The following is a 25,124-nucleotide window of genomic DNA, read 5'->3' as shown; positions in this document are numbered from 1 at the left end:
TGACTTGCCGTGTGGCCCAGCCCCTGATTGGATTTGTTTCTTGGCTGGTTGGGTTTTGCCATCGAGCGCTTTATTCTTTTCCCCGTGAAAGTTTCGTGGGACCTGCCTTCTCTGAGGTCTTGTGCATTTAATCCCTTTCCTCTGGGTGGGTAGAAGATTCTGGAATCTTTCCTTCTTCCTCTCAAGATGCTGTAAGTATTGCTGTGCTATCTTCTGATACTGGTTGTCTGGGGAAGTCTCTGATGTCTAGATCCCTGTAGATTCTTTATCCGTGAAGTTTCTGAACTTTCTTTCCAGGGATCGTTTGTCCCTTTTGATCTAGAGATAACGTCTTTTGTTTTTAATTTCAGGAACCTTTCCACATGTAAAAAAATACTCAACTTTTCCATTCCATTTTTCCCCCCCTCCTTTTATGCACTGGTTATGCATGTGTTTTCTCTGCCTCATCCTATTTATCATTTTGATGATTATTTTAATAATCTGTAATGTTAGAGTCGTCCCATAAGGTTTCCTGATTGGTCCCGATGGTTGAGCACTTACATGCTTCTTTTTTTTCTTTTTTTTAATTGCTCCTTTACATTTTGGAACTGTGGTGAACCCCTTCATGTAGATCTCTTTTTCTGTTTTTGAAATATTTCCTCAGTGATGGGTCTCCGAAGTAATATTATGGAGTTTAAGAAAAACAAAAACATTTTTGGGGAGCCTGACACTTCTTAAAAAATTACTATCCCTTTTGAAAAAACTAGTTTTCCCAAGCAGATGATATTTTCTTGTGGCTCAAATGTTAAAAATTTTAAGGTGGTATTCTATTAGTTAGAGTCCTACCTAACTGGCAGTAACAGAGGCCCCAAAATACAATGGTTCAGAGGAAACAGAAGATTCTTTCTCATGTAATGGTCTGGTGGTGGCAGGTGCCTGCTGTTCCCTATGAGTGTTTAGGGACCCTCACTTCTTCTCTTGGATCAATCTACCATACCCTAAGAGTGATGTTTGTGTTTTAAGATATTCTCCAGTGTTCAGAGCTGTTCACTACTGTTTACATCTAGCCCAGAGGGAGGAGAGAAAGCCTGTGAAATTGCGTCATCACTTCTCATATGCTATTGTCAAGTTCTCCATCACAAAGACACACCTAACAGCCAAGGAGACTGGAGGATGGAGGGAGGTGGTCTCTAGGTCAGCGACCTGTGCTCAGTTGAAAAATCTGGTGGTTCTGTTGCAAACAGGAAAAAGGGACAGATGGATTTGGGGGCAAAATTAGCAGCCCCAGAGTCAAATTGCCCCTCTCACTAGTCAGATATCTATGTGCACTTTTCCTCTTCCTCCCTATATGTAAAGGACATCCCGCTCACCCCAAGAGAAACCTCATTGAGGCCCATCCATTTAATGCTTCTAGTCTAAAATCCAGGATTTCCGGGTAATACAAGGTCCTTTCATCAGATCAACACATGGTTCTTCGTATCCTAAAATCCTATGAAACAATAGACAAATCCATTCACTCTGCACCTTCCAAACACAATATAAATGGTGGAGTAAGTGGGGGTGCCTGGGGAGCACAGTTGGTTAAGCGTCCGACTCTTGGTTTCTTTATTTTATTTTATTTTATTTTTTATTTTTTCAACTCTTGGTTTCTGCTCCGGTTGTGATCTCAAGGTCGTGAGATCGAGCCCCGAGTCAGGCTCTGCGCTCAGCATGGAGTCTGCTTGGGACTCTCTCCTTCTCCCGCTGCCTTTTTCCCCTGTTCCTGCTCACATGGGCGTGTGCACTCTCTCTCAAATCTTTAAAAAAAAAAAAAAAAAAAGGTGGAGTAAGAACCACAGTACAAACTCCTGTTTGGAAAAGAGGAAGGGTGAGAAACCCAAACAGCCATTCGTCTCTAATGATGATGAAATTCTGTTGAGCAGGGACTGCGGAGGCTTCTTGTCCTGGCAGAGCAGTGTGTTCCTTATTGAAAGCGTCGTTCTATTATTGACAATCCCCTTGCCCGTTCTCCTTCACCGCTCCTGACTTTGCCCTCGAGAAGGTTCTTTGTCCCTTTTCCATCATAACCACTTCCAAAGCAGACGTCGGAGAACATGATCTCTTTTTTAAAAAGGATTTTATTTATTTATTCATGAGAGACACAGGCAGAGGGAGAAGCAGGCTCCCTGTGGGGAGCCCGATGTGGGGCTCCATCCCAGGACCCTGGGATCATGCCCTGAGCCAAAGGCAGACGCTCAACCGCTGAGCCACCCAGGCGTCCCCAGAACATGATCTTCTTGAGGCTGCATTGCTGGAGAACACATTTCCTGCTGGTGTAGGTTTGGGGGTGTAGTGGTTTCTTTAAGGGTTGAGAAGTCAGAGACTTTTATAGACCAGGCGCATGACAATATAGATCCCTCTAAAACTGACTAGGCTTCTGGTCTGTTTGCTTCCAATCGGTTCCAGTTCCACTGCCAAAGATTTCTTTGGGGTCTTAGTTTTTAAATCAGTGGATTACAGAATAGTTACTGGTGTCTGTTCCTGGCCTATCTGTCTTTTCCTCATTTTAATGGCAGCTGCCTCAAGGCTGTGCCCTAAATCTGATCTTTGCAAATACGTGACTCCACTCTTAACTGGAGAGTTTCATAGAAACTTTGAAAGAAATTCTTATCTCCTGCTTTTGGGGTACAAAAGCAGTTGACTTTTCCAGGCCCATGGGATCCCAAAACCACTGGAGTCTCAATTAAATTACATTGCAGAACTCAGAACACGCTGCCCTAGGCTGCATTTCCTTCCATTTCAGCTTGCGGACTGGCCAGTTCTTCCCCGTTTTCATCTTTTTCTGGTAGGATGTCATTGAAAATAAGCAGTCAACATTCTACTTCTATGTGCCCCCCTGAAGTTACAAGTTCAGGTGACACAGGACCTGTCTTCCAAGGTACTGAAGTTCTAGGAAGTGTTTGCAGAAGTGTAACAAGGGCTACCAGCTTTCGGGTCTGCAACGCCTCTTCTCTCACCACTGTCCCTTGCCAGCTGCTAAGCCAAAGGCCACAGTGTCTTGTCTTTTTTTTTCTTTTTAAGATTTTATTATTCATGAGAGACACAGGGAGAGAGGCAGAGTCATAGGCAGAGGGAGAAGCAGGGATCATGACCTGAGCCAAAGGCAGATGCTCAACTACTGAGCCACCCAGGCGTCCCCACAGTGTCTTTTCTGATACGCATAACTCATTTCTCTGCACCATCTTCTGCTTTGGCTGTACAGGCTAAGTTGCTACAACAAAGAAACTCAAGATATAGTGACTCAGAGGAGTCACAGTCACTGGAGAAGCAGTCCAGTGCTGTAGATGCCTCTGTACTGCTGGGTCATCCTGGGACCCGAGTCTTATACGCTCCTATCTCCTAGAGTATTGTCCTCATCCACATGGTAGAAGCTGAGTCACCATTACCAGGTCATCTTACGACCTGCAGGAAGAGGAAAAACACAGGAACACCCCAAGTTAAACACATCACTTCTACTTACATGCCATTGGCCAGTTCTTAGTCACTAGCCATGCCAAGCAGCAAGGTCTGGCAGTTGTGGTCCTTAACTAGGTGACTGTGTGACGAGAAACAATCAGAAAGTTCTGTTACTCAGGGAAGAAGAGAGTGGCGGTCTCTGCCACTGGCATAAAATGAAAAGTTTAGGGGCACCTGGGTGGCTTAGTTGGTTAAGCGTCTGCCTTAGGCTCAGATCGTGATCCTGGGGTCCTGGGATCGAGCCCCAAGTCGGGTTCCCTGTTCGGGGGGCAGGCTGCTTCTGCCTCTCTCTCTGCCCCTCCCCCTGCTCATGCTCTCTCTCCTGCTCTCTCAAATAAAACCTTAAAAAAAAAAAAAAGACTTCATTCAGTTCCTATATCCATCCAATACTCCCAGTAATTGCCATTAATTTCCCATCTATCTTTCCAGAATGTGTGTATGGAAACACAAATGTATATTCTTATTCCCCCCTTTTCATGCAAAAGGTATCAGATTATACATGTCATTTTTTACACCTTGCCTTTTTCAATGGGCTATATATCTAGGAGATCATGCTCTCACATCAGTACAGAGAGTTTATAATTTCTTATATATGTACCCAATGTAGAAGAATCACATTTTATCAAGTCTCTTATTGATGGACATTTGGGCATTTCCGGTCTTTTGCTATTACAACTAATGCTGCCCTGAATACCTATGTTCAAGTATCATCTCACATATGAACAGAATATGTGTACATTAAATTTCCAGAAATGAAATTGGTGGTTCAAAAGGAAGAGGTATTTGTAATTTTAATAGACAATTGTCAAATTGTTTTCCATAAAGATTGTGCCATTTTGCATTCCTGGCTATAATGCGGGAGAATGCAGTTTCCTTACAACATTGCCAACACAAAAATAAAACTCTTGAGATTTTTTTCGCATTTGGATGGGTAAAACATGGTACATGAGTATAGTTTTGATTTGCATTTTTCTTATGAGTGAGATTGAGCATCTTTTTATTTGAGTCATTTGCTTTTCCTCTTCTGTGAATCATTTCTAGCCTTGGTTCCAATTTTCTTTTTTCTTTCTTTCTTTCTTTCTTTCTTTCTTTCTTTCTTTCTTTCTTTCTTTCTTTCTTTTCTTTCTTTTCTTTCTTTTCTTTCTTTTCTTTCTTTTCTTTCTTTTCTTTCTTTTCTTTCTTTTCTTTCTTTTCTTTCTTTTCTTTCTTTTCTTTCTTTCTTTCTTTCTTTCTTTCTTTCTTTCTTTCTTTCTTTCTTTCTTCCTTCCTTCCTTCCTTCCTTCCTTCCTTCCTTCCTTCCTTCCTTCCTTCCTTTCTGTTGTTGGCCTTATTAATTTCTAGGAGTTCTTTGTGTAGTAGGGAGATTTGTGCTTTGCAGAATAAATTGAAAATCTTTTTCCACTTTGTCATTCATCTTTTAGTTATTTTAAGATTTCATTTATTTATTTTGGGGGAGGGGCAGAAGGAGAGGGAGAGAGAGAAACCCAGCAAACTCTGCACTGAACACAGAGCCTGACACAAGTCTCGATCCCACCACCCTGATATCATGACCCAAGCCAAAATCAAGAGTTGGACGCTCAGCTCATTGAGCCACCCAGGTGCCCCTGTCATTCATCTTTTCACATGACTTTTTGTCATGCAGATGTTTTGCTTCATTGAATTCATTAATATTTTCATGGCTTCTAGAATTTGAGTCACAGCTAGAAAGGCTTTCTAGCTTGGATTACAGAGGGCTTGAGAGGAAGGACTCCCGTGAGAGTAGAGGGGGAGAGAAGCATGTGAGGTGAGCCCAGGTCCAGGCCAGGGCTGTATTTGACAGCAGCAGTGACATATATATATATAATATATATATATATATATATATAATATATATATATATATTTTAAAGATTTTTGGTGACTTATATTTAAATTAACCAGACTTGATTTCTGAAAACACTGAATCTGTGTTTTCTATCCATTCTTATTTCTCATATCCCAAACTTATTAGATTTCCTCCATGATTCTTGGCTTCAGTATTTCTCCAGTTAGTCCTTTCTGTGACTGGTTCTTATTAGTCAGAAGATACTGGAGAACTATCTTATAATTAAAAAAAAAAAATAGAAAAAGAAGGAGGGAGTGTTATGAAATAAAAGGGACTTATGACACGTAGCCACATCTCTGGACCTTGCTTAGATCATGATTCAGACAGCCAACTTTAAAACATTTTGGGGACAGTTGGTATAATTTGAGTGTGGACTGGGTATTATTTTGTGTTTGGGCTTCATTATTTTGTTAGGTGAGATAATGGCATGCTGTTTATGCTCTTTTTTAAATAGACTTTATCAGTTAAAGATGTATACCAAAGGGTTGAAGGATAAAATGTTATGATAAGGGATTTACTTTAAAACATTCCAGGAAGAAGAATGGCAGTGGGGGGACAGGATGTAGATGTAACCGTATTGATAAAATATTGATCATTGTTGAAGCTAAGTGATGGATGATGGAGCTTAATATTCTTTTTTCTACTCTTTGTATAAGTTTTAATTTTCCATAATGAAAAGTTTAAAAGACTAAATGTAAAATGATATAATTATTGTAGAAGACTGAAAAAGAGACAAAAGCTCAAGAAAATAAAAAGAATGTGATTCCACCATCTAGACGTATCTGCTATTAACATCTATATCCTTCTAGTCCTCTTCCCATGTATAAATATATACATATACAATTTTTAAAAAAGAATATGGGGGATCCCTGGGTGACTCAGCGGTTTAGTGCGTGCCTTCGGCCTAGGGCGTGATCCTGGAGTCCCGGGATCGAGTCCCACATCGGGCTCCCTGCATGGAGCCTGTTTCTCCCTCTGCCTGTGTCTCTGCCTCTCTCTCTCTGTCTTTCTCATGAATGAATAAATAAAATCTTAAAAATAAAACAAAAAAGAATATGGAGGTCATTCAGCATCTAAAATGTCTAAGCTGGTATGATAACCTTTCCATGAATATCATGCATAATGGTTCTCAACATCATGGTGGTTTCAAAGCATTTCGGTGTATAGATGTATCATGATTCATTTAACTATATCACTGCTATTAGACTTTTAGGTTGTTTCTTTTTTTTTTTTTAAGATTTTATTTGAGAGAGAGAGAGAGATAATGACAGAGAAAGCACAAGCAGGGAGGAGAAGGAGGAGCAGGCTTGCTGCTGAACAGGGAGCCCGACTTTCTGCGTTGGGTAATAATGTGATAAAAACTCAGGACCTCTTACCTTCCCACCCCAAGTGCTTGGGCTTGCAGAGACCGGGCTGTGGGGAATCAACTGTCCCTAAAACCAAGAAAGCCGTGTTGAAGCCCCAAACCATTTGGACAATGGAGCATCCCGCCTTCAAGTCAAGTACAAGAGTGCTGGGGTACCGTGTGTGGCACTATGTTTAATGGGGGTGCTATGGGTTGACCTGTCCCTGCCAGTCTCCTCCAGAAGAAAGATCTGCTGGAGTCCATGCAGGGAGCCCGAAATGGGACTTGATCCTGGGACTCCAGGATCACTCCCTGGGCTGAAGGCAGGGGCTAAACCGCTGAGCCACCCAGGGATCCCGAGAGCAGCTTTAATAAAGCCGGGGGTTTGTGGTCTTGCCAACTGCCTTGGTCTCCACGTGCTCTGGGAAGGGGCACACACTCTTGAGCATGCCTTGCTCGAGAACATCACACGTCAGTCACAGCGTGTCCATTCTGTGCGTTTCCCACGAAGAGGACGGTGTGTTCCGTGGTGTCAGGAAGAGTCAGACCCCACATGTGAGCTTTCCCTAAGGACCTGCCTAACACCAGTGTAGGATGGAGGTCTTTTCAGTTGATCACTTCGTCCCTGAGGGTTCTAGAAGCCCTTGTGGTGGGGGGCGTGAGTGGCAGACTCGGCCTGAGCTCTTCTCACTGTGTGTGTGTGTGTGTGTGTGTGTGTGTGTGTTTTGCAGACACCAGCTGGAGACGCCAGGACATTACTCCCACCTGGCTGCATTCTATGAGGACAAGAAAGGGGTGCTCCATGCCGGTCCGGGGAGAGGTGGGAGCCTGCCCCCCGTCTACTGGTTGCCTTCCATCCACCGATACATGTACCCTGAGATGAAGGTAGGGCTGCCACACGCTCACGTGGTCCTGGGCTCGTGTGTGCTACGGTGGCTGTTGATTATTATTTTTTTAATTCATAAGGAATTTATGTCTTGGGCTCATGCCCAGAGTCTGACTTTGATAGGTTTCTGACCCAAACATTTGGATCCTTTTAAAACGCAAGGCAACGATGTGCTTTCTAGACTCTGCTCTGACCATGGTGCAAAGCCATGTATGGTGACGTGAGGCAGGCCAGGCGCGGTGGGTCCCTAGCAGGGAAAAGGTGGATTTGATTCTGTTGTTGGCTTCGATATTTTAAAACCAGACACCAGAACTGAAAAGATGAAGAATTTGATGAATAGATACAATAGTTCATAGTTTTCGTATTCCTTTTTTTTTTTTAATTTTTATTTATTTATGATAGTCACACGCAGAGAGAGAGAGAGGCAGAGACACAGGCAGAGGGAGAAGCAGGCTCCATGCACCGGGAGCCCGATGTGGGATTCGATCCCGGGTCTCCAGGATCGCGCCCTGGGCCAAAGGCAGGCGCCAAACCGCTGCGCCACCCAGGGATCCCAGTTTTCGTATTCCTGATATTCCTTTACTTACGTGTTTTTTCTGAAGTACTTTGCCTGTGAACCTGGATGTGTTTGTTGACAGTTCACAAGCGTTAGGTGTTGGGGGGGGGGCGGGGTACAGAGAGGAGTATGAACGGGAAGCTCCTCCTCCTCCCTCCCCTGGAGGTGGTCACAAGATACTTCAGGGGATACAGGGCTCCCTGGTGGAGAAATCATGCCAGGGCTTTAAGGGAAAACTGGAAAGGCATCTTGGAAGAAGAGTTGGGTCCCTAAAGTATTTGTTTTAATTTTATTTTTTTATTTTTATTTATTTTTTTAAGATTTTATTTATTTATTCATAGACACAGAGAGAGAGGCAGAGACACAGGCAGAGGGAGAAGCAGGCTCCACGCAGGGAGCCCGACGTGGGACTTGATCCCAGGTGTCCAGGATCACACCCCAGGCTGCAGGCGGTGCCAAACCGCTGCGCCACCGGGGCTGCCCTGTTTTGATTTTATTAAAGATTTTATTTGTTCATGAGAGGCAGAGACACAGGCAGAGGGAGAAGCAGGCTCCCTGCGGGGAGACTGATGCAGGACTCGATCCCAGGACCCCGGGATCATGACCTGAGCCAAAGGCAGATGCTCAACCGCTACCCAGGGGTCCTGAGTCCCTGAAGTATTTGGCTGGGCGAGAGGGGAGGGATCCTAATTCCAGACTGAGGCAGGGCTCGTGGGACCACGGTCCGTGACCCTGCACCCCATCCTGCTAGCTAGTTATCTGTACCCATTGCAGCATTTTTAAAAGTGAACGATCGTCTCATCCCTGTTTTCCACATGAACCAATGGAGGTCTGTAAAGGTTCGGTGACTTACATAAGGCCTTACAGCTAGTAGGAGATAGGGCCAGGATTTAAACATAGGACCCGTGCCAAAGCCGGTGCTTGCCCCCCACCCCCCGTGGAGATGTAGATGTGAGAAAGCACAAAGCAGGCTTATGGCACATGAGCAGGCTACAGGCACAGCTCAGAGAGTTTGCGGGTTCGGCTCCAGACCTCCGCCGTAGAATGAATATTGCAGTAAAGTGAGTCCGGTGAAGTTCTTGGTTTCCCGGCGCCTACAAAAGTTATGTTTTCACAATGCTGTGGTTTAGTGAGTGTGCAATAACACTATGTCTAAGAAAAACCCAATGTACATGCCTTAATGAAACCCTGCTTTATTGCTAAAAAAAAAAAAAACCCTGTCATCTGTATTTTCAATGAGTCATAATCACTGATCACAGATGACCATAATAAATTTAAAGATTAATTTATTTAGCGAGAACACGAATGGGAGGGGTGGAGGGAGAGGGAATCTCAAGCCAACTCCGCCCTGAGTGTGGAGCCCAACACGGGGCTTATCTCCCCCGCTCTGAGATCACGACCTGAGCTGAAGCCAAGAGTCGGATGCTCCACTGACTGCACCACCCAGGCACCCCAGGAACAATGAAAAATTTGAGATACTGTAAGAGTCACTAAAATGTGACGCAGAGGTGCGAAGTGAGCAAGTGCCGTTGGAAAAATGGCACCAACATACTTGCTCGGTGCAAGGTTGCCACAGACTTCCGATTTATAAAAAATGCAGTATCTGCACAGCCCAGGCAAGTGCAGTGCAGTAAAACGAGGTCTGCCTGTAGGTTGACTGGGATTGAATCTCTATGTCAACTGACCAAGAGAGAAAAGATTGGGAAAATAGGTTGGAACCAAATCGTAGAGAACCGTAAATACTAGACCATGGAATCTGAACCCAAGAAGCACCAGTGAGGGGTCTTGCCAGGAAAACACAAACTATGTTAGATATTCCCAAGATACTTTGATACAGGAGATCCCTAATCTAGGCATTGGAAGGCTGAAGGAGCAAAAAGGGAGCAAGGAATCTAGATACTTGTAATTCTACACGGTTACCACCTTCTATTAGTTATTTACTGCCGTGTCACAAATTACCCCCAAATCAGTGGTCTACAGTAGTTCATATTTATTATCTCACAGTTCCTGTGAGCTGGGAATTCAGGCATGCTTGGGCTAGTCCTCTGCTTCATGGTCTCCTATGAGTTTATAGTCAAGGTATCAACCAGGGGTGAGGTCTCGTCGGAAGGCTTGACTGGGGAAGTAGCCACTTCCAAGCTTATGTAGTTGTGAGGGGGCTGGTTTCCTTGAGGGCTAGTGGACTAAGGCCTTCAGTTCCGCTGCCTCTTGGTGGTCCCCAGTCCATGGCCAGGTCGGTCTCTCTGACATGGTGACTTGCTTCATCGAAGTCAGCAAGTGAAAAAGTCTCCTAGCAAGATGGAAATCAAAATCCTCTGTAACCTAATGGGAAGTGACAGTCCTGCAGTGTTGCCATGTTCTGTTGGTTAAAGTGAGTTATTCCAGGGAAGGGATATTCCATGAGGCTGTAAATACCAAGGAGGGGGGATCGCTGAGGGCCCTCTTAGAGGCTGCCTGCTGTGTGCACCCTCCCAGGGCTGGGATAACACAGGGAGAGATGACTCTGTCAAAACTACGGGAGCTTGAGGAGGGGCCCTGCACAGCCCTGCTCACATGTCTCAGGCCCTGAGCACCTGCTGATGCTGGCCCCTCTGGGGGGCATGGCTCAGCTGGAGCTGGGGCTGCTGGGAGAAGCTGGAGGCTGGCATCAGAGGTGTCCTCTGCTGCTGGCAAAATACCAGCAGGAGTGAGCTCCTCCCTTCCTTCTGCCTTCTAATCACCAGTCATTGCATCCCCGAGGAGGAACATTCCAGGAAGCCAGCTGGCACAGGAGTCCGGCAACGCAGCGTAAAGGTTTCCCCGTGCCCTTGCATGCCCGGAGAGGCAATAATTAAGAAATGGTCAGAGGGTCATTAGGGCTCTTCTGGGTCTGTATTGACTGAACCTGCTCTTTCTCTCACCACTCCTAACTCTGACCCATTTTTTCCTTCCTTCTGAATCAGATTGCTGCTGGGCTGTCTCAAACCCACAGGGAGGTGACCAGCATCTGACCTGGGTGTCCCCAGATTCTCTCTCCAGTGAGGGAGGGACAGAGGGAGAGAAAGCAAAATTGCCTTCTGCCTTTGCTCCATCGAGGGCAGCTAATTAACTTACATGTCGACCTCTGGTTGATGCAAGGGGAAGGGTACTTTGACGGGTTGCAGATGGAAATGTGAATGGTCTTTCTTTTTAAAAAAACAATTTGTTAGTACTTATCAAAATTACATGCGCTCTCTGCGGTAGCCGTCCCACTCCTTAGGGTCTGCTCTATATTCATTAACCCCCAGAATATAATGGTGTCTATTTAAGAATATTTAAGACAGCCTTGTATAGAGTGGTAGGGAATAGGAACGCCCCATATATTATACAATCATTATAAAAATTATAAATATTTTTATACAGTCATTATAAAATAAATATTTTATACAGTCATACAGTCATTATAAATATTATAAATCTTTTTATTTTTTATAAATATTTTTATACAGTCATTATAAATATTATAAATATTTTTATACAGTCATATTATACAGTCATTATAAATATAAATATTTTTATACAGTCATATTATACAGTCATAAATATTATAAATATTTTTATTTTTATAAATATTTTTATAGTCATTATATATTATAGTCATAAATATTATAAATATTTTTATTTTTTATAAATATTTTTATACAGTCATATATTATACAGTCATTATAAATATTATAAATCTATTTTTTAATAAATATTTTTATACAGTCATTATATATTATACAATCATTATAAAAATTATAAATACTTTTATACAGTCATTATAAATATAAATATTTTATACAGTCATATTATACAGTCATTATAAATATTATAAATCTTTATTTTTATTTATTTTTATTTTTATTTTTTATAAATATTTTTATACAGTCATTATATATTATACAGTCATTATAAATATAAATATTTTTATACAGTCATATTATACAGTCATTAAATATTATAAATATTTTTATACAGTCATATTATACAGTCATTATAAATATTATAAATATTTTTATTCTTTATAAATATTTTTATAGTCATATATTATACAGTCATTATAAATATTATAAATATTCTTATTTTTTTATAAATATTTTTATACAGTCATTATATATTATACAGTCATTATAAATAATGAATTAGGGCACACGTCGTTGACATGGAAGGTCTACCAGGAAGTGTCTTTGCGTGAGAATAGCAAAGTGCGGGAAACTGTATGTGATATGATCATGCACTTTTGTAAAATAATTACAGCCTCAGGTGTAGGTATAGATACACACATGTATACATCAACGTGGGACAGTGTGTGGGTATACGTTAGGCTGCTAATCCATGTATTACCTGGGGGTGAGGTGAGGAATGGAGGGATGGTGCTTATACGTACAAAAGAAGGGAAGGACCAGGAGAAAAGGACAGTGCTCGAAACAGTGGTATATGTGACACGATTCCGCTGGTGGTTTATGGAATGTCACATGTAGGTACATATAAAGTTCAGTGGAAACTTTCTCTTGAAACATAATATTTTGTAAACACAAGTTTTTAAAAAATGCATATATAGCTCAATGAATTTTTACAGAGTCAACACAACGTATGAAGGGAGGTTTAAAATAAAATTTTAAAGTCAGGGTTAGATCTGAGATGGTTGCAGAGACCAAACTCACTGACAGGGGAGGAAGGCTCGAGGCCTCTCTGAGGGGCTCTGACAGTGGCTGGTACGTGCTGCCTCCTCAGGAAGTGAGGACGTGGGGGAGAGAGTAGGGACTGAGCCCCAGGAGCGCGGAGGCCCCAAGGCTGGAGGGCAAGGGATGGAGGGGAGGCGAGGGATGGAGAGGATCCGAGGGAGTCCAGAGAGCCTGGAGTACCTGCCGTGGGAGGTGGGAGGGGAAACGCGAAGGCAGGAGCTGCACGAGTAGGGAGGAGAGTGTCCTATAAAAGCTACAACAAAACAAGGCCCAGATGGAGGAAGTGGATTTAGGTAGAAGCAGGAGAACCGTCTGTCATGTGGCCACTTCCCACATCGCCCTCAGCTAGTGGCAGTTCCCAGGAAGTGACGAGTTGTCTCTTGACACCGGGCCTTTGCACATGCTGGTGCTCTACCAAGAACACCGTCGGTCCAGTTCATCCTTCATGTCCAAGCTGAGACACGCTGCCTCCAGGAAGGCCTCCTTGTCTCTCCGAGAATTGAGTGGGCACCTCCTGGGCGCTCCTGCAGCCTCCGCTCTCTCCCATCACGGCCTCGGGCTGAGACGTGATCGCTTGTGCACCTGCTTCTCCCAGGAGGCTCTACGCTGTATGGGGGGCGGGCGCTGGGCCCTTCCGTTGGTTGTGGATGGAGGCTGCTAGCACGGTGCTTGGTGCACAGTGGGCACGTGAGAAGTATTTCTCGTCTGAGCGCATCCGGGCATCCGTGAATGAATGAACGAGTAGGACTAGAATTAAGGGTTAATCATGTATTCTGGGATCCCAGGGCGCAGGCGATCTGGACAAAACCCTGCCAGGCCTGCATGCAGTAGAGCAACGCTGGAGGGAGGCGGGAGGCGGGGGCGGGGGGCGGGGGGCCGGGCTCCCCTTCCTGTCTCTTGGCCTCCGGACTCGGGTGCAAGATCGGGATTGGAGGAGCCCGACGACGGCTGGTGGCTCCACGCCTCCCCCGGAGATCTGGGAGGGATCCTCCCCTTTCTGATGGGGGGCAAGGGGGAGGCACCCTGCGGGAGGACCCAGGGCTCCCAGCCAGCAAGCCCCGCGCAGCTTGGGGTGGGCGCCGCTCCTCGGGGGCTCTGGCCAGCGCCCCCGGGGGGGGGTGCGCACTAGTGGACGGGCCCTCCCCAAGCACTCCCCAGGGCCAGGGGTCCCCGTTCCAGCAGCTCCTGAGCGCTGAGCAGGTCATGTGTTTCCTTCCTCAGATGCTCCTAGAGCCGCGTGAGGGACGGGCTGGTCCCGTGTCGCAGGCCGGGGGGTGGGCCCGAGGTGTTGGCCTGCTTTCCCGGGCCTCCCGGTAGTGAGTGGCAGAGCCCATGGGAATCCAGCTTTTCTGGGGGCCCAGCTCCCAGACGCAGCCCTTGGGGTGACAGGCTCCGTGGCCTTGGCAGGAGGGAAGAGCTGAGGCCCACGAGCGGCGGTTGTGGGGCCCGGGGGTCCTCCTGCCCATAACCTGCGCGGACACGCGGGCCCTGTGTACGTGGGAGCCCACACTGCGTCCCTCCTGGGCTCGGTGATGCCTCGGGCTGAACGCTCCCGTCCAGGTGTACGGTCACTGCAGAAACTTTTCTTTAGGACTTTTCAAAAGTTCTGTTCTGCTTTGCTACCGGGGCGCTGCAGTACCTAAGGATCCCCAAAGTCAGACTTCATTTCATTGCACCAGGGGAGCTGCGTGGAGTAGGGAAATCTGGTTTAAAGGGGAGACTTTATTTTTATTTTTTAAGATTGATTGATTGATTCATGGGAGACCCAGAGAGAGAGGCAGGCTCCATGTGGGGAGCCCGACGCAGGACTTGATCCCGGGACCCCAGGGTCACGCCCTGAGCCGAAGGCGGGCGCTCAACCACTGAGCCACCCAGGCGTCCCTGAAGGGGAGACTTTAAAGTGAAAAATACCATTTTGTTGTGGAAGCAGCCATCCCTTAATGCATCTGTTGATCTCTGGAGCTTGGGGGGCAGGGGGTTGGGGTGGCGGGTTTAGCCCACAGCGGTACTGAAGAGTTTTTCACATTTTTTATTTTTTAATCTTTTAAATTTAATTTAATTTAATTTAATTTTATTTAATTAATTAATTAATTTATTTATTTATTATTTATTGTATTTTCACAGTTTTTAACAGGCTCGTGTCATCTTCCCCTTTTTTCCAGATTACACACCCGGCTGGCTGCATGTCTCAGTTTATCAAGTTCTTTGGAGAACAGATCCTCATCCTTTGGAAATTTGCCTTACTTCGAAAGCGCATTTTGATATTTTCTCCCCCTCCTGTGGGTGTCGTGTGCTATAGAGGTAGGTGGCAGCCAAAGCCGGGGTTTCTTTCCTAAGTCTCCTGGAGCAGAAACTGCGCAAGTCTTTGCATTGTTGACCAAGTTCAGAAGACTTTGGGCCGTCCCAGGAGGAGCCTGCGTTTTCAGCCTGGGAGTGCCAGGGGTGGACGTGGATTCTAGAATGTGGGCCCCGGCGGGGTGGCAGGGCACAAGGTGGCTCGGGGGTGCGGCCGGAGGCTGGTGAGAGCGCGTAGACGGGGCGGGAGGATGGATCCTGATACATTGAGGAGGTACACCTGGCGAACGTTGGCATGTGATTGGGTCGTAAGGGTTTTTTTAATTTTTAAAAAAATTTTTTTATTGGAGTTCAATTTGCCAACATATAGCTGTAAGGGTTTTTTTTTTTTTTTTTAAGATTTTATTTATTCATGAGAGAGACAGAGAGAGGGGCAGACACAGGGGAGCCTGATGCGGGACTCGATCCCAGGACCCCAGGATCACGCCCTGGGCCCAAGGCAGGCGCTCAGCCACTGAGCCACCCAGGTGTCCCCGGGTTGTGAGGTTCTGATGTGTGCGAGGTGGTGGACGCAGGGTCCAGCATGACCAGGATGGTAGGGCCACCAGGTGGGGGTCCGGAGGAGCCAGGGGGGAGTGACAGCCTTGACGGCGTGTACGGGGTGAACACCAGGCTCTGGTGTGGTGGGGTGGGGCCTTGGGGGAAAGCTGCCTGGAGGTAGACTCGAGTGCGGCCTGGCGGTGACCTGGGGGGGTGGCGCCCTCGTCCCTCTTCTCTCGGGGAGAGTGCGAGGGAGGGGAGGTGATGCAGCCCCAGGAAGGGAAGCAGCAAACGGGGAGGACAGATGCAGACCTGGGGGACCTGGGGCGGCCGGGAGGAGGGAGGGAACCGGGCGAGGCGGGAGCTATAAGCAAGGCCTAGGACGGGGACGGACCGTGGGAGGCACCTGGGATCGGGCGCTGCCGCGGGGCCTGAGGGGCTCATGCCTGTCCCCTGGGCCAGAGCCCACTGGGGACTCAGGGTGGGCCGGCGAGCGCAGAGGCTCCACGGCGTCCCTGGAGGGGACTGTCCGGGCGGGGCGGGCAGCGGGCGACGAGGGAGGACAGAGGCCGGCCCGCCCCTCCCGTCCCCAGTGTACTGCTGCTGCTGTCTGGCCAACGTGTCCCTGCCTGGCATCGGGGGCACCATTCCCGAGTCCAAGCCCTTCTTCTACGTGAACGTGGCCGACATCGAGAGCCTGGAGGTAGAGGTGTCCTACGTGGCCTGTGAGTACGGGGACAGCCCTGCCTCCGGCTCCCCGGGCCCCCCGCTTCCCCCGGGGGTCGGGCTGGTGCCTCCGGGGCCGGCTTCCAGGTTCCCATGCCCTGAACTCGGGTGTCCCAGGCACCACCGAGAAGATTTTCGAGGAGAAGCGGGAACTGTATGACGTGTACGTGGACAACCAGAACGTGAGGACGCACCACGACCACCTGCAGCCCCTGCTGAAGATCAACAGCGCCGACCGCGAGAAGTACCGGCGGCTCAACGAGCAGAGGTGGGAGCCGGGGTGCGGGGCGCGGTGGCCCCGGGAGCCGGGGAGGCCTGCAGGTGACGGGCCGGGCTCCTGGCAGCTTGTCCTGCTTACTGGGCTGGCGGGGCGTGGGGGCTGCCTTCCTGCCAGGCGCTTTGGGGCCTCTGAGGCCCAAGGAAGAGCACCGCGAGCACGGCCTTGACCGCGGGCTGCTCCCCGGGCTTGCTCCATGGGCTTGCTCCAGGCCTTGCTCCATGGGCTGCTCCCCAGGCTGCTCCCCGGGCTCCCTCCCCGGTCCTGCTCCTCAGGCTTGCTCCCTGGTCCTGCTCCAGGCCTTGCTCCCCGGGCTTCCTCCCTGGGCCTGCTCCCCGGGCTGCTCCCCAGGCTTGCTCCAGGCCTTGCTCCATGGGCTTCCTCCCCAGGCCTGCTCCCCTAACTCTCAATAATGTGGCTGTGCTGTGGAATAAATGGTATCATTTGCCATTAGCGGCAAAAAAAGTAACATCATCACCTGATTGCTGGGCAGTTACGCACGATGGCCACTTGCCTGGGGTCACACAGGGCCCGGCCCGCGGGAGGGCCTCCGCGCCCTGTGCATTCCTTTCCTGTCCGCCTCTCCCTGTGGGGGGCTGGGGGGGTGCCGGGGCTGCTCCTCCCGGCAGGGGGCCCAGCAGGTGCCCGGCCACCGCCTGGCCCAGGGCGGGTCCTGCAGCGGCACCAGAGCGTGATGGGGCCTCCTCCACCACAGGCAGATGCTGCTGTACTCCCAGGAGGTGGAAGAAGACTACAACCCGTGCGAGGAGGACCTCTTTGTGCTGTAAGTCAGCCTGGTCCCCAGCCCCTCAGGCCTCCAGCCCTCCCCCGTCACCCGCGGCAGCCTGGGGATGTCCTTCACTGCTGCCGGGGACACTGAGAGCGGGACCCTGTACGGAGTCCACCGGGAGCCCTGAGATGCCGCCGGGGGCCCCCAGAGGAGTTGAGAGAAGCAGCAGAGGTTAAGAGCACCAGGAGCCCTGTTTCTTCCCGTTGAGCGTTACCTCCCACGTCCACTGCATGGACGCGTGTGTCCTTCGGGCCTCAGGGGCTCGGCCTCCATCGCCCCGTGCAAGTCAAGCCCTTCCTTGCATCCAGTGTTACGGGATAAATCAGACATTTTCACTTTTGAACCTAGCGAGAGGCGGAGGTCGGGGCAGAAGCTGTGGTCACGACACCTCGGGGTGTCGCTCTGGGGTGTCGCTCTCCTTTCCGAGCAGGAGCAGCCGTGTGAAGCGGCGCCAGCGGGGAGGGCAGGGCCGGACTCGAAGCAGAAATGGGTCTGCCAGCTTCTGGGATCCACCAGCTTCCTGGGGGGTGCTCCGTCGCCGTGTCCTGGGTGGGGGCCGGGAAGGGCACCTGCAGCTCCAACTGCGGGGGACTCAGGGGTCGAAAACTAAAGGTTGACATTTCTACAAAAGCGTGGCACTCCCCAAGTGCACTCGCCCGTGCCTACCCGGTGTTGACGGGGAACAGAGAGCCCACGGCCTGGGCAGGGTCTGACACCCCCCACTGTCTCTGAAATTCCTGGGCATTTAGAGCTGCTTCGGGCACTGGGTGCCTTTGCTACGACTGAGCCCTGTGGAGTATGGCTAAAAAGTTGAGAGACAGTTCATGCCTTTCCTCAATGACTCTTCTGTAGTACCCACTGTAAATTAAATCATGTTCTATGTATCATCTGTCCCCCAACCACCACCCAAAAAAAAAAAAAAAAAGGCTAATCAAAGGAAAACAAATACCCAAGGATAATGGGGATCTTTGGTAGTATTAGTGGCCACAGCTAGGCTTAGGCTTCTGTGTCCTCGTTGATCCCTCCCTCCTAGCCCCGCTGGCTGGGGAGTGTCCCCGTGCCTGCCCCTGCTCCCTGGGTTCCACTGCGGTGGCTCAGGCTGGGGGCGGTTGGCTTCAGTGTCCTGCTCTGTCCCCACAAAGGCTCGCCCCTGCTGCTGGCTCCAGTGGCCTGGCCAGGACTCTGAAGGTGAATTTTAGTTTCTCATATTAAGTCTTGACGTCAGAGAACTACATTATCAGGGTTGGGTTTGGGGGGGAGTTTCTTGGTTTTGTTTTTTTCTTTCTCTTCCCCTTATGACTAAGAAACGGAGGAACACCGCGAATGGGAACATGGTACGTATAGTAACCTTAACGCAGGAAGGCTGGTCTTTGGCAGGCAGGCCGTTGCTCGTTCAGAGACTTTGCTAATCGTGCTTGATTAATGTCCATAGTTTTGCTAAACTGGGTATCAGTTTAATAACCCTTGAACTTTGATCCTATTTCCTTATTTTCAGAAAGGTTTCTGGTTTTGAAACCATTTGAAAGCATATTAAAGGGATGTAGTTTTGTTTTTTTGTGTGTGGATTATTTGGTGACTTTTTTTTTTTTTCTGCCCTCTGGCACCCCGCCCCCCCTTCCCTGTGTCTTGTGAATGCAGGTTTTTCCTAGAGCAAAACAACCGGATATTTCAGACTTTGTTGGAGGTGTCTGCCAGTCAAGATAAAACTCTGACCGCTGAGCATGCCCGCGGCATGGGTCTAGACCCCCAAGGAGACCGGAGCTTTCTGATGGACCTGCTGGAGGCCTATGGCATCGACGTCATGTTGGTCATTGACAACCCCTGTTGCCCGTAGGAAGAGTGAGCCGAGGCTGGTGAGCCGCTCTCACCTGGGGATTTCACACTGGGCCCCAGAAGACCTCATTTTTTATTAAGTTGATGCAAAGGATTATGGTTTATACTTTCCAACAAATGTGATTTTTGCAATCTCCTTTCTTCCCTTCCTCCCTAGTGGTGAGACGAGACTACCTTGGTTTTGTGTCCTGCTTTGGTACGATGTTGGAATCTACCACTTTCTCCCAGAACTGCTGCCTGGTTTGGTTGTCAGAGCCGAGTCCTTCCTCTCCATATGGAGTGACTTGAGGGAATGTGGTGGAGGCCATATATCACTAGGAGCGGGTTGAGCTCTGGAAATACTGGGTGGACTGTTGAGAAAGTCTCTATGATTTTCCATCCCTTGAGGTACTCGAGACCGAGAGAACTGTCTGGAGTGGCCTTGGATGTGCACCTCCTGAAGGTGGAAGCTAGACCTCCTGACCCTTCAGGGTTTTTATCCGTTCTGGGAGTCCAGTGTTGAGGTCAGATCCCTTCTCCTGTTCAGTAGGGCAGATCTGCGTCTTCTCTGTTCATGTGAGTAGAGCCCTCGAAGAGGAACAAAAGGATGTTTCTCTCACTAAGTGTGAACCTCTCTCGGCACAGAATGACAGGAAGAGGCTTCTCTTACCAGCCAGCTGGAAACTAAAATTGTAGAATGAAGCCTTGAGACTTTCCTCAGAGTCGATTAGCGGCCACTCAGTGTGATACTCCTCCTCTCTCCGAATCCCCCTCCTCTAGGGATGGCCCTGGACCTTGCAAGCAAATTCACTTTACCGTTTAGTTTCCTTTAAGGGCTAACTATTCTCTTGGAAGTAATTTAGGTATTTTTTAAAGAGTAACGTTGGTTGCCACCAAAGGTGTAGAGCAGTTGGGGTTCAAACAGGACGGAGAAGATGTTTTTCCACCCAAGAATGTGTCCTCCGGACACGTTGCTAGCAGGGCTTCTGGATCAAAAGAGATTCAGTGGATTCCGTAATCGAGCAAGGATCTGAGCTGGTTACTCAAGAGTTTAGAGCAAGACTGTACCAATTTGGAGGCTTCACAAGTTTCTCTTGGGAAAAAGAGATGACATTCCCTGAGCTCAGTAATTGGGGCCAGAGACTAACACATTTGTCAGCGAATTTGACAGTGCCTTCACCTAGGGAAGTGGTTGGAACCCCTGAGGGTCAGGGGGGAGTCTGCCCGTATTCCCCTCACACGTTTTGGTCTGGGACGACTCCCGTGGGGCCCTGCTGCTGCTTCTCTTCTGGGCATCCCAGGGGTGCCAACTTAGAGGAGACAGTAGTTGTTTGAAGCCGGCTCTCGCACGCAGAGCTTAGGTCTTTTGGGACAGAGTTTCCAATTTTGACTCGGGCTCCTGGGTTACTGGTGACGATTTGTTCCCTTTCGACCTTCTTGCCCGGCTGTGTCGTTGGCCTCGCCACGTATCCATGTCTGTGACCGGGTTCCAGCCACGCAAAGAAATAACTTTCGGATGGATGGATCACATGTCCTATCTCAAGACTAGCTTTTTAGGGCTCACTGCTTTATTCAGAAATATTTCACTGTAGCTCCTTGATGCGGGATTCAAGACTAAAGAAATTCACGTGTAAAAAATGCAAACGCATATTGGTTCATCAAAGTAACCTCTTTTATGTAAATATATAGAGAAGTTCGGGCATTGACACATAAACTGTACAACTACTACACTTCTCTCCTCTGCAGTGTGGGTTTACCATCGTGTCGGTAATACATGTGTTTACATAAGAAGCTTCGCCACCTCTTTCCTTGAAGAGCAACGTTGTCTGGTCTCTGGGGAAGGAGCGGCCTTTCTGACCTGGGTCATGGCAGTGCTGTCTGAAGGCTCAAGGTTTGCGTAGTTAGGGGCTGGTCTGCCCGAAGCAGGGGTAGGGGTGGCGGGAAGGGTCACGTTCTCTCGGTGGACATAGGTCCTCTTCCTCGGGACTTGAGGGCGTTGTTGGTTGTTGGAAGGGGACTTCTGCGCCCGTGCCCTTCTGCACGCGAATGCTCGTGTGTGTGTGGAATTGCAACTCCAAGTTCACAGGTGCTCATGTAAAGGTCATAAGGTGAAAGCGAGGTTCCAGTATTTTCCTTTGAATGCTGGGTGGGGCTCCGGGCTCCTTTCAGCTCGTGGCTCTAACAGGCTGGCGGCCACGTGGCCTCCTGTGTGGTCCCCTCGCACTCGTGCAGAGCAGGGGGCGTGTGGAGGGGAGTGTGCAGGTGAGCCTGGGCTCCGCCAACCCCCACACAGAACTCCCCCACCCACCCTGTAGCCCTTTTCAGAGAGAACCCAAGGATTCAGTCCTTCCCCTGACAGCTTCCTTAGGGGCCGGAAGTCCAGCATATCCCCCGGCTCTGTACTCCCCTTTGTCACTGTCCACCCTCCCCTGAGTATTTCTTGCCTGGATTGTGATATGGAGCCTCCAGTTTCTGAGCTCACCTTTCGAAGACTGACTTTGGACCTGACTCTGCTCCCATCCCTCTCCTCCTCCCCAGTATGTCCAGGTTGCAGCTGCACCCGGCATCATTTGCTGCCCCTTCGCTAAGAGGGGAACTGGTGCAAGGTATACCTGGAAGGACTCCCTGCAGTAACAGCAGAAGCTAGAAGCCACACAGACCTGCTTTCGAGTCCTTGTTGAAAGATTTCCTTAAAACCTTTCTGCTTCTGTTCAGAAGACCTGGGCCAGCATCTTCGTTCCTGCCTCATAGGGTCCATCAGGTCTGGAGCGGCAGGGATGATTACCACGGACTCCTGAAGTGGGGCTGGGAGTGACCCCCCTGGACTGTTGAACCTCATCCCCTCCCCTGCATCAGCTGGCTTGGCCCTTCCAAGAATTTGAAGCTGATCTGATGCCAAGCTGTGAGCCACGTGCTCCTCTGGAAACACTGCTGACCTGAGACACCTGGGCTGCTCTCATTCCTGAATCAAGTCATCAGAGAAAAGCCAGGTGGCAGGATTCCCAATGGGGCCAAGCAAGAATCCGGGCCTGGGGTTTATTGAAGTCCAGCAAATTGCGACTAAGGCCTATTAAAGTGGGTTTTTTCCCAATTCTGCAGGCTTGGCAGACGCTAATATTCAGCCTTGGAGAAAATGTCCAGCTGTGCTCAGGCTTAGGATTCTTTCTTCAGGAAGAGTCAGAAATGGTAGGATTTATCTCCTACGAGAGCCAAAAGTATGGGCCAATTTGTTTAGAATTAGCTAGGGCTTTAATGAGGCATGGAGCAGGCCCTAGGCCTGGGGTGGATCCGTTCCGGTGTGCCCCCCGGGGCCATGCACCGTCCTCAGGACTGCCATGGATTGGAAGGCACTGGCTGTCCAGCAAGGCAGCTTCCTCCGTTTGGCCAGGGAATGGGTGCCCAATTCATTGATAATGATATAAATTAGCCCAGAACTTGCGTCTGTAACGTACCTTGTTTTGTTCCACGTGAAAATCAAGATGAGAATTTTAAGTGTAGCACGGGGCACAGGCCGTTCTAAATGCCACCCGTGTGGACTGACGTATCTGCGTAACCACCTGGCATTTTAGCTAGAAGACAAAGGTAAAGATAAATTAAATCCTAGCTGAGTCGGGTGTTTTTCATTCTGGTGGCTAGGAGGATAAACTTGCTATTTGTCTTGATACACTGAAAGCCCTTCCAACGCAATAAAAAGATGAGATGATTCACCTTTAAACTGAGGCCTTTCGGGAACCTTCTGTAAAGGGCAGTCATGAATTAAACTTTTAATGGGAGGACAACAACCTTCTGGGAAGAGGCAGGGACCTCAGGGAACTTTTTTTTTCCCCCTTTTTTTTCTAAAACTGTATAGCCCAGGGAATGGTTGAGACGCTTTCTCCAAGTCCCCATATGGATCACACTTGCAGAGATGAGGGAGGAGGAGCTGAAAAAATTAAAAGGCCACAGTCAGCTTGATAGTGAACTTTGCTCCGTAGGATATTGGTTCTGAAATAGGCAAGAAGGCAACCTGGGACCAACGCATCACGCAAGGGCTTCCGCCTCGCCGTCTGGTTCCTTGCCAGCAGGCCGGGAACCTGTGAGGTCCAGCCCGAGGATCTTCCCACCGCCCTTCTCAGCCCTGCTTCAGGCCCTGTGGTGAGGCTCCTGCAAATGCGACCTGTCCCTTCTCATTCCAGGAAAACCCTTTTCTGATTCAGGTAGGGGACGGCGAGGAGCCCGGGGCTCCTCTTACTCCTGAGCCGTGGATTTTTTAGTATTCCGTTGTGAGATGAATATACCTCTGTTCCCAGGAGCTGCTAAGAGTGTTGGGAGAAAGGCCAACTGTGAATTAAGTTAATGTTTTTCTTATAAGAAATGGGAGTTTATTTTTCTATCGATACTGCTGTGTGATGAGTGTGCAGATGTTGAGATGGAAGGACATTTCAAAACTATAATCCTTGAAGAAATGCCAAGTTGTGTAATCTGGAAGCAACCGAGACTCCGTAGAAAAGTTTTGTTTTCGAGTGTGAATAAGGAGACGGTGCTGCGGTCTTAACCGCACTCTCTAGGAGATGAACGTGACGGTCCTGGGGCGGATGACACAGTCCCTGACCTTAGGGAAAATTCCCGTACAAAGCGTGTAAACGTGATAATGCTGATTAGTGAGCTGCTTACTGGAGCGGTGTGATTTTATAACCTGGCACTTTAATTCTTTTCTGGAGCCGGAATACAGGGGCAGTTGGATGAAACTGCACATTTAGAAAGGAAGTAAGAGTTTTTCTAGTGCTTATAAATGATAATAGAGAAATAAAGCCCTCTTTATTCTAGAAGCTCAGCATCCCATGGGCTGTTAGTGGTAACATAGCCTAAATTCAGAAAATTTATTTACTTACCATGGTAGAAGGATGGGTGCGAATTACGTCTGTTGTAGAATGCCGGTTTAGACTAACAATACATTTACTCTGCTTTCTGAGGACAGTTGGGGAACACGGGTAGGTTAGGGCCTTAGAAATTAGCCTGGGATGATCCACAACGGTGGTCACTGAATTAGCTGGTAGCAAATATAGTTCATTGACGTTGGAGTGAAAACTTCCTTTGGCCAAATCAAGAGAAGATAAAAGTCGACAAAAATATTTAAGGCAGCATTAGGAATAGTTTGTGTAGAGTGCCCACAAAGACCAGACTTACAGAGGGTGTCGATTCTGTGCTTTTGGACAGACTGGGTAGGAGACTCTAGGAGTACAGAGTAGAGGAAAGCAAAATTAACCTCTTATTTACCCAAGCTTGTTGGCTAAATTTTTTTTTTTATAGGTCTGGGAAATAAACCTTTTCTGAAAAAGGAATAGTTTGTAGTCTTGGAAAAATGGTTTTCCTATTTTTCCCCCGTTAGGATCAGCATAGCCCCCCCTGTCGCCTTAAGTGTCAAATCCCTATTTTGATTAACACCCCAGCGTAAGAGTTATAGCAATAAGAGACACTGAATCTATTTTTGTTTAAATTCTTTACCTCATAGTATGAAATTAATTAGTAAGACAGTTGATAAATTTTACCCTGAATACTAGTGCATATAGGTATGTTGTTCCATTTTGAATGGTTAATGATTTTAATGGCCTAAAGAAAGCTGGGGTTAATCCTGGAGCTAGGAGTAAATGTTTAATGGATTTTGTTCTGTGGTACAAATAACATCCGTGTATATCATATCTGTATATATCTGAACCAAGCTGTGTGCAGAGGTTGATATAACTATATTTACAGAATACAATTTTTACAATTAAAATTCACATTTTAACATGAACATGTGTGTGCAGTGGTCTTTCACCAGTCGGAGAAGTGTGCTTTATGGGAGGAAGGAGAGGGTGGCCCCATGTCGGAGCACAAACAACAGAGCGACCCAGCG

General features: G+C 48.1%; 1 protein-coding gene across 4 annotated transcripts in view; it reads left to right on the top strand.

Moving 5' to 3' along the window:
- DENND11 (DENN domain containing 11) overlaps positions 1-25,022 on the top strand; it is a 44,644-nt gene extending 19,622 nt beyond the window's left edge. The window contains exons 4-10 of one of the 4 annotated variants that reach the window (XR_005987241.1): positions 7,414-7,567; positions 14,972-15,110; positions 16,238-16,369; positions 16,488-16,638; positions 17,363-17,431; positions 19,076-21,140; positions 21,788-25,022. Coding sequence is in view for 3 of the 4 variants with exons in the window: in XM_041751427.1 (XP_041607361.1) it covers positions 7,414-7,567; positions 14,972-15,110; positions 16,238-16,369; positions 16,488-16,638; positions 17,363-17,431; positions 19,076-19,271 (841 nt within the window). In the remaining variant the exon portion in view is untranslated. Of the gene's footprint in view, positions 1-7,413; positions 7,568-14,971; positions 15,111-16,237; positions 16,370-16,487; positions 16,639-17,362; positions 17,432-19,075 lie in introns of all 4 variants that reach the window. The other 3 variants (XM_041751427.1, XM_041751426.1, XM_041751425.1) reach the window with 3 other exon arrangements.
- Positions 25,023-25,124: the final 102 nt, after the last annotated feature.

Source organism: Vulpes lagopus, chromosome 4 (assembly GCF_018345385.1).
Source record: "Vulpes lagopus strain Blue_001 chromosome 4, ASM1834538v1, whole genome shotgun sequence".
Lineage (NCBI taxonomy): Eukaryota > Metazoa > Chordata > Mammalia > Carnivora > Canidae > Vulpes > Vulpes lagopus.
The sequence above is the reverse complement of the archived record's forward strand: the minus strand, read 5'-3'. Positions and strand labels throughout refer to the sequence as shown.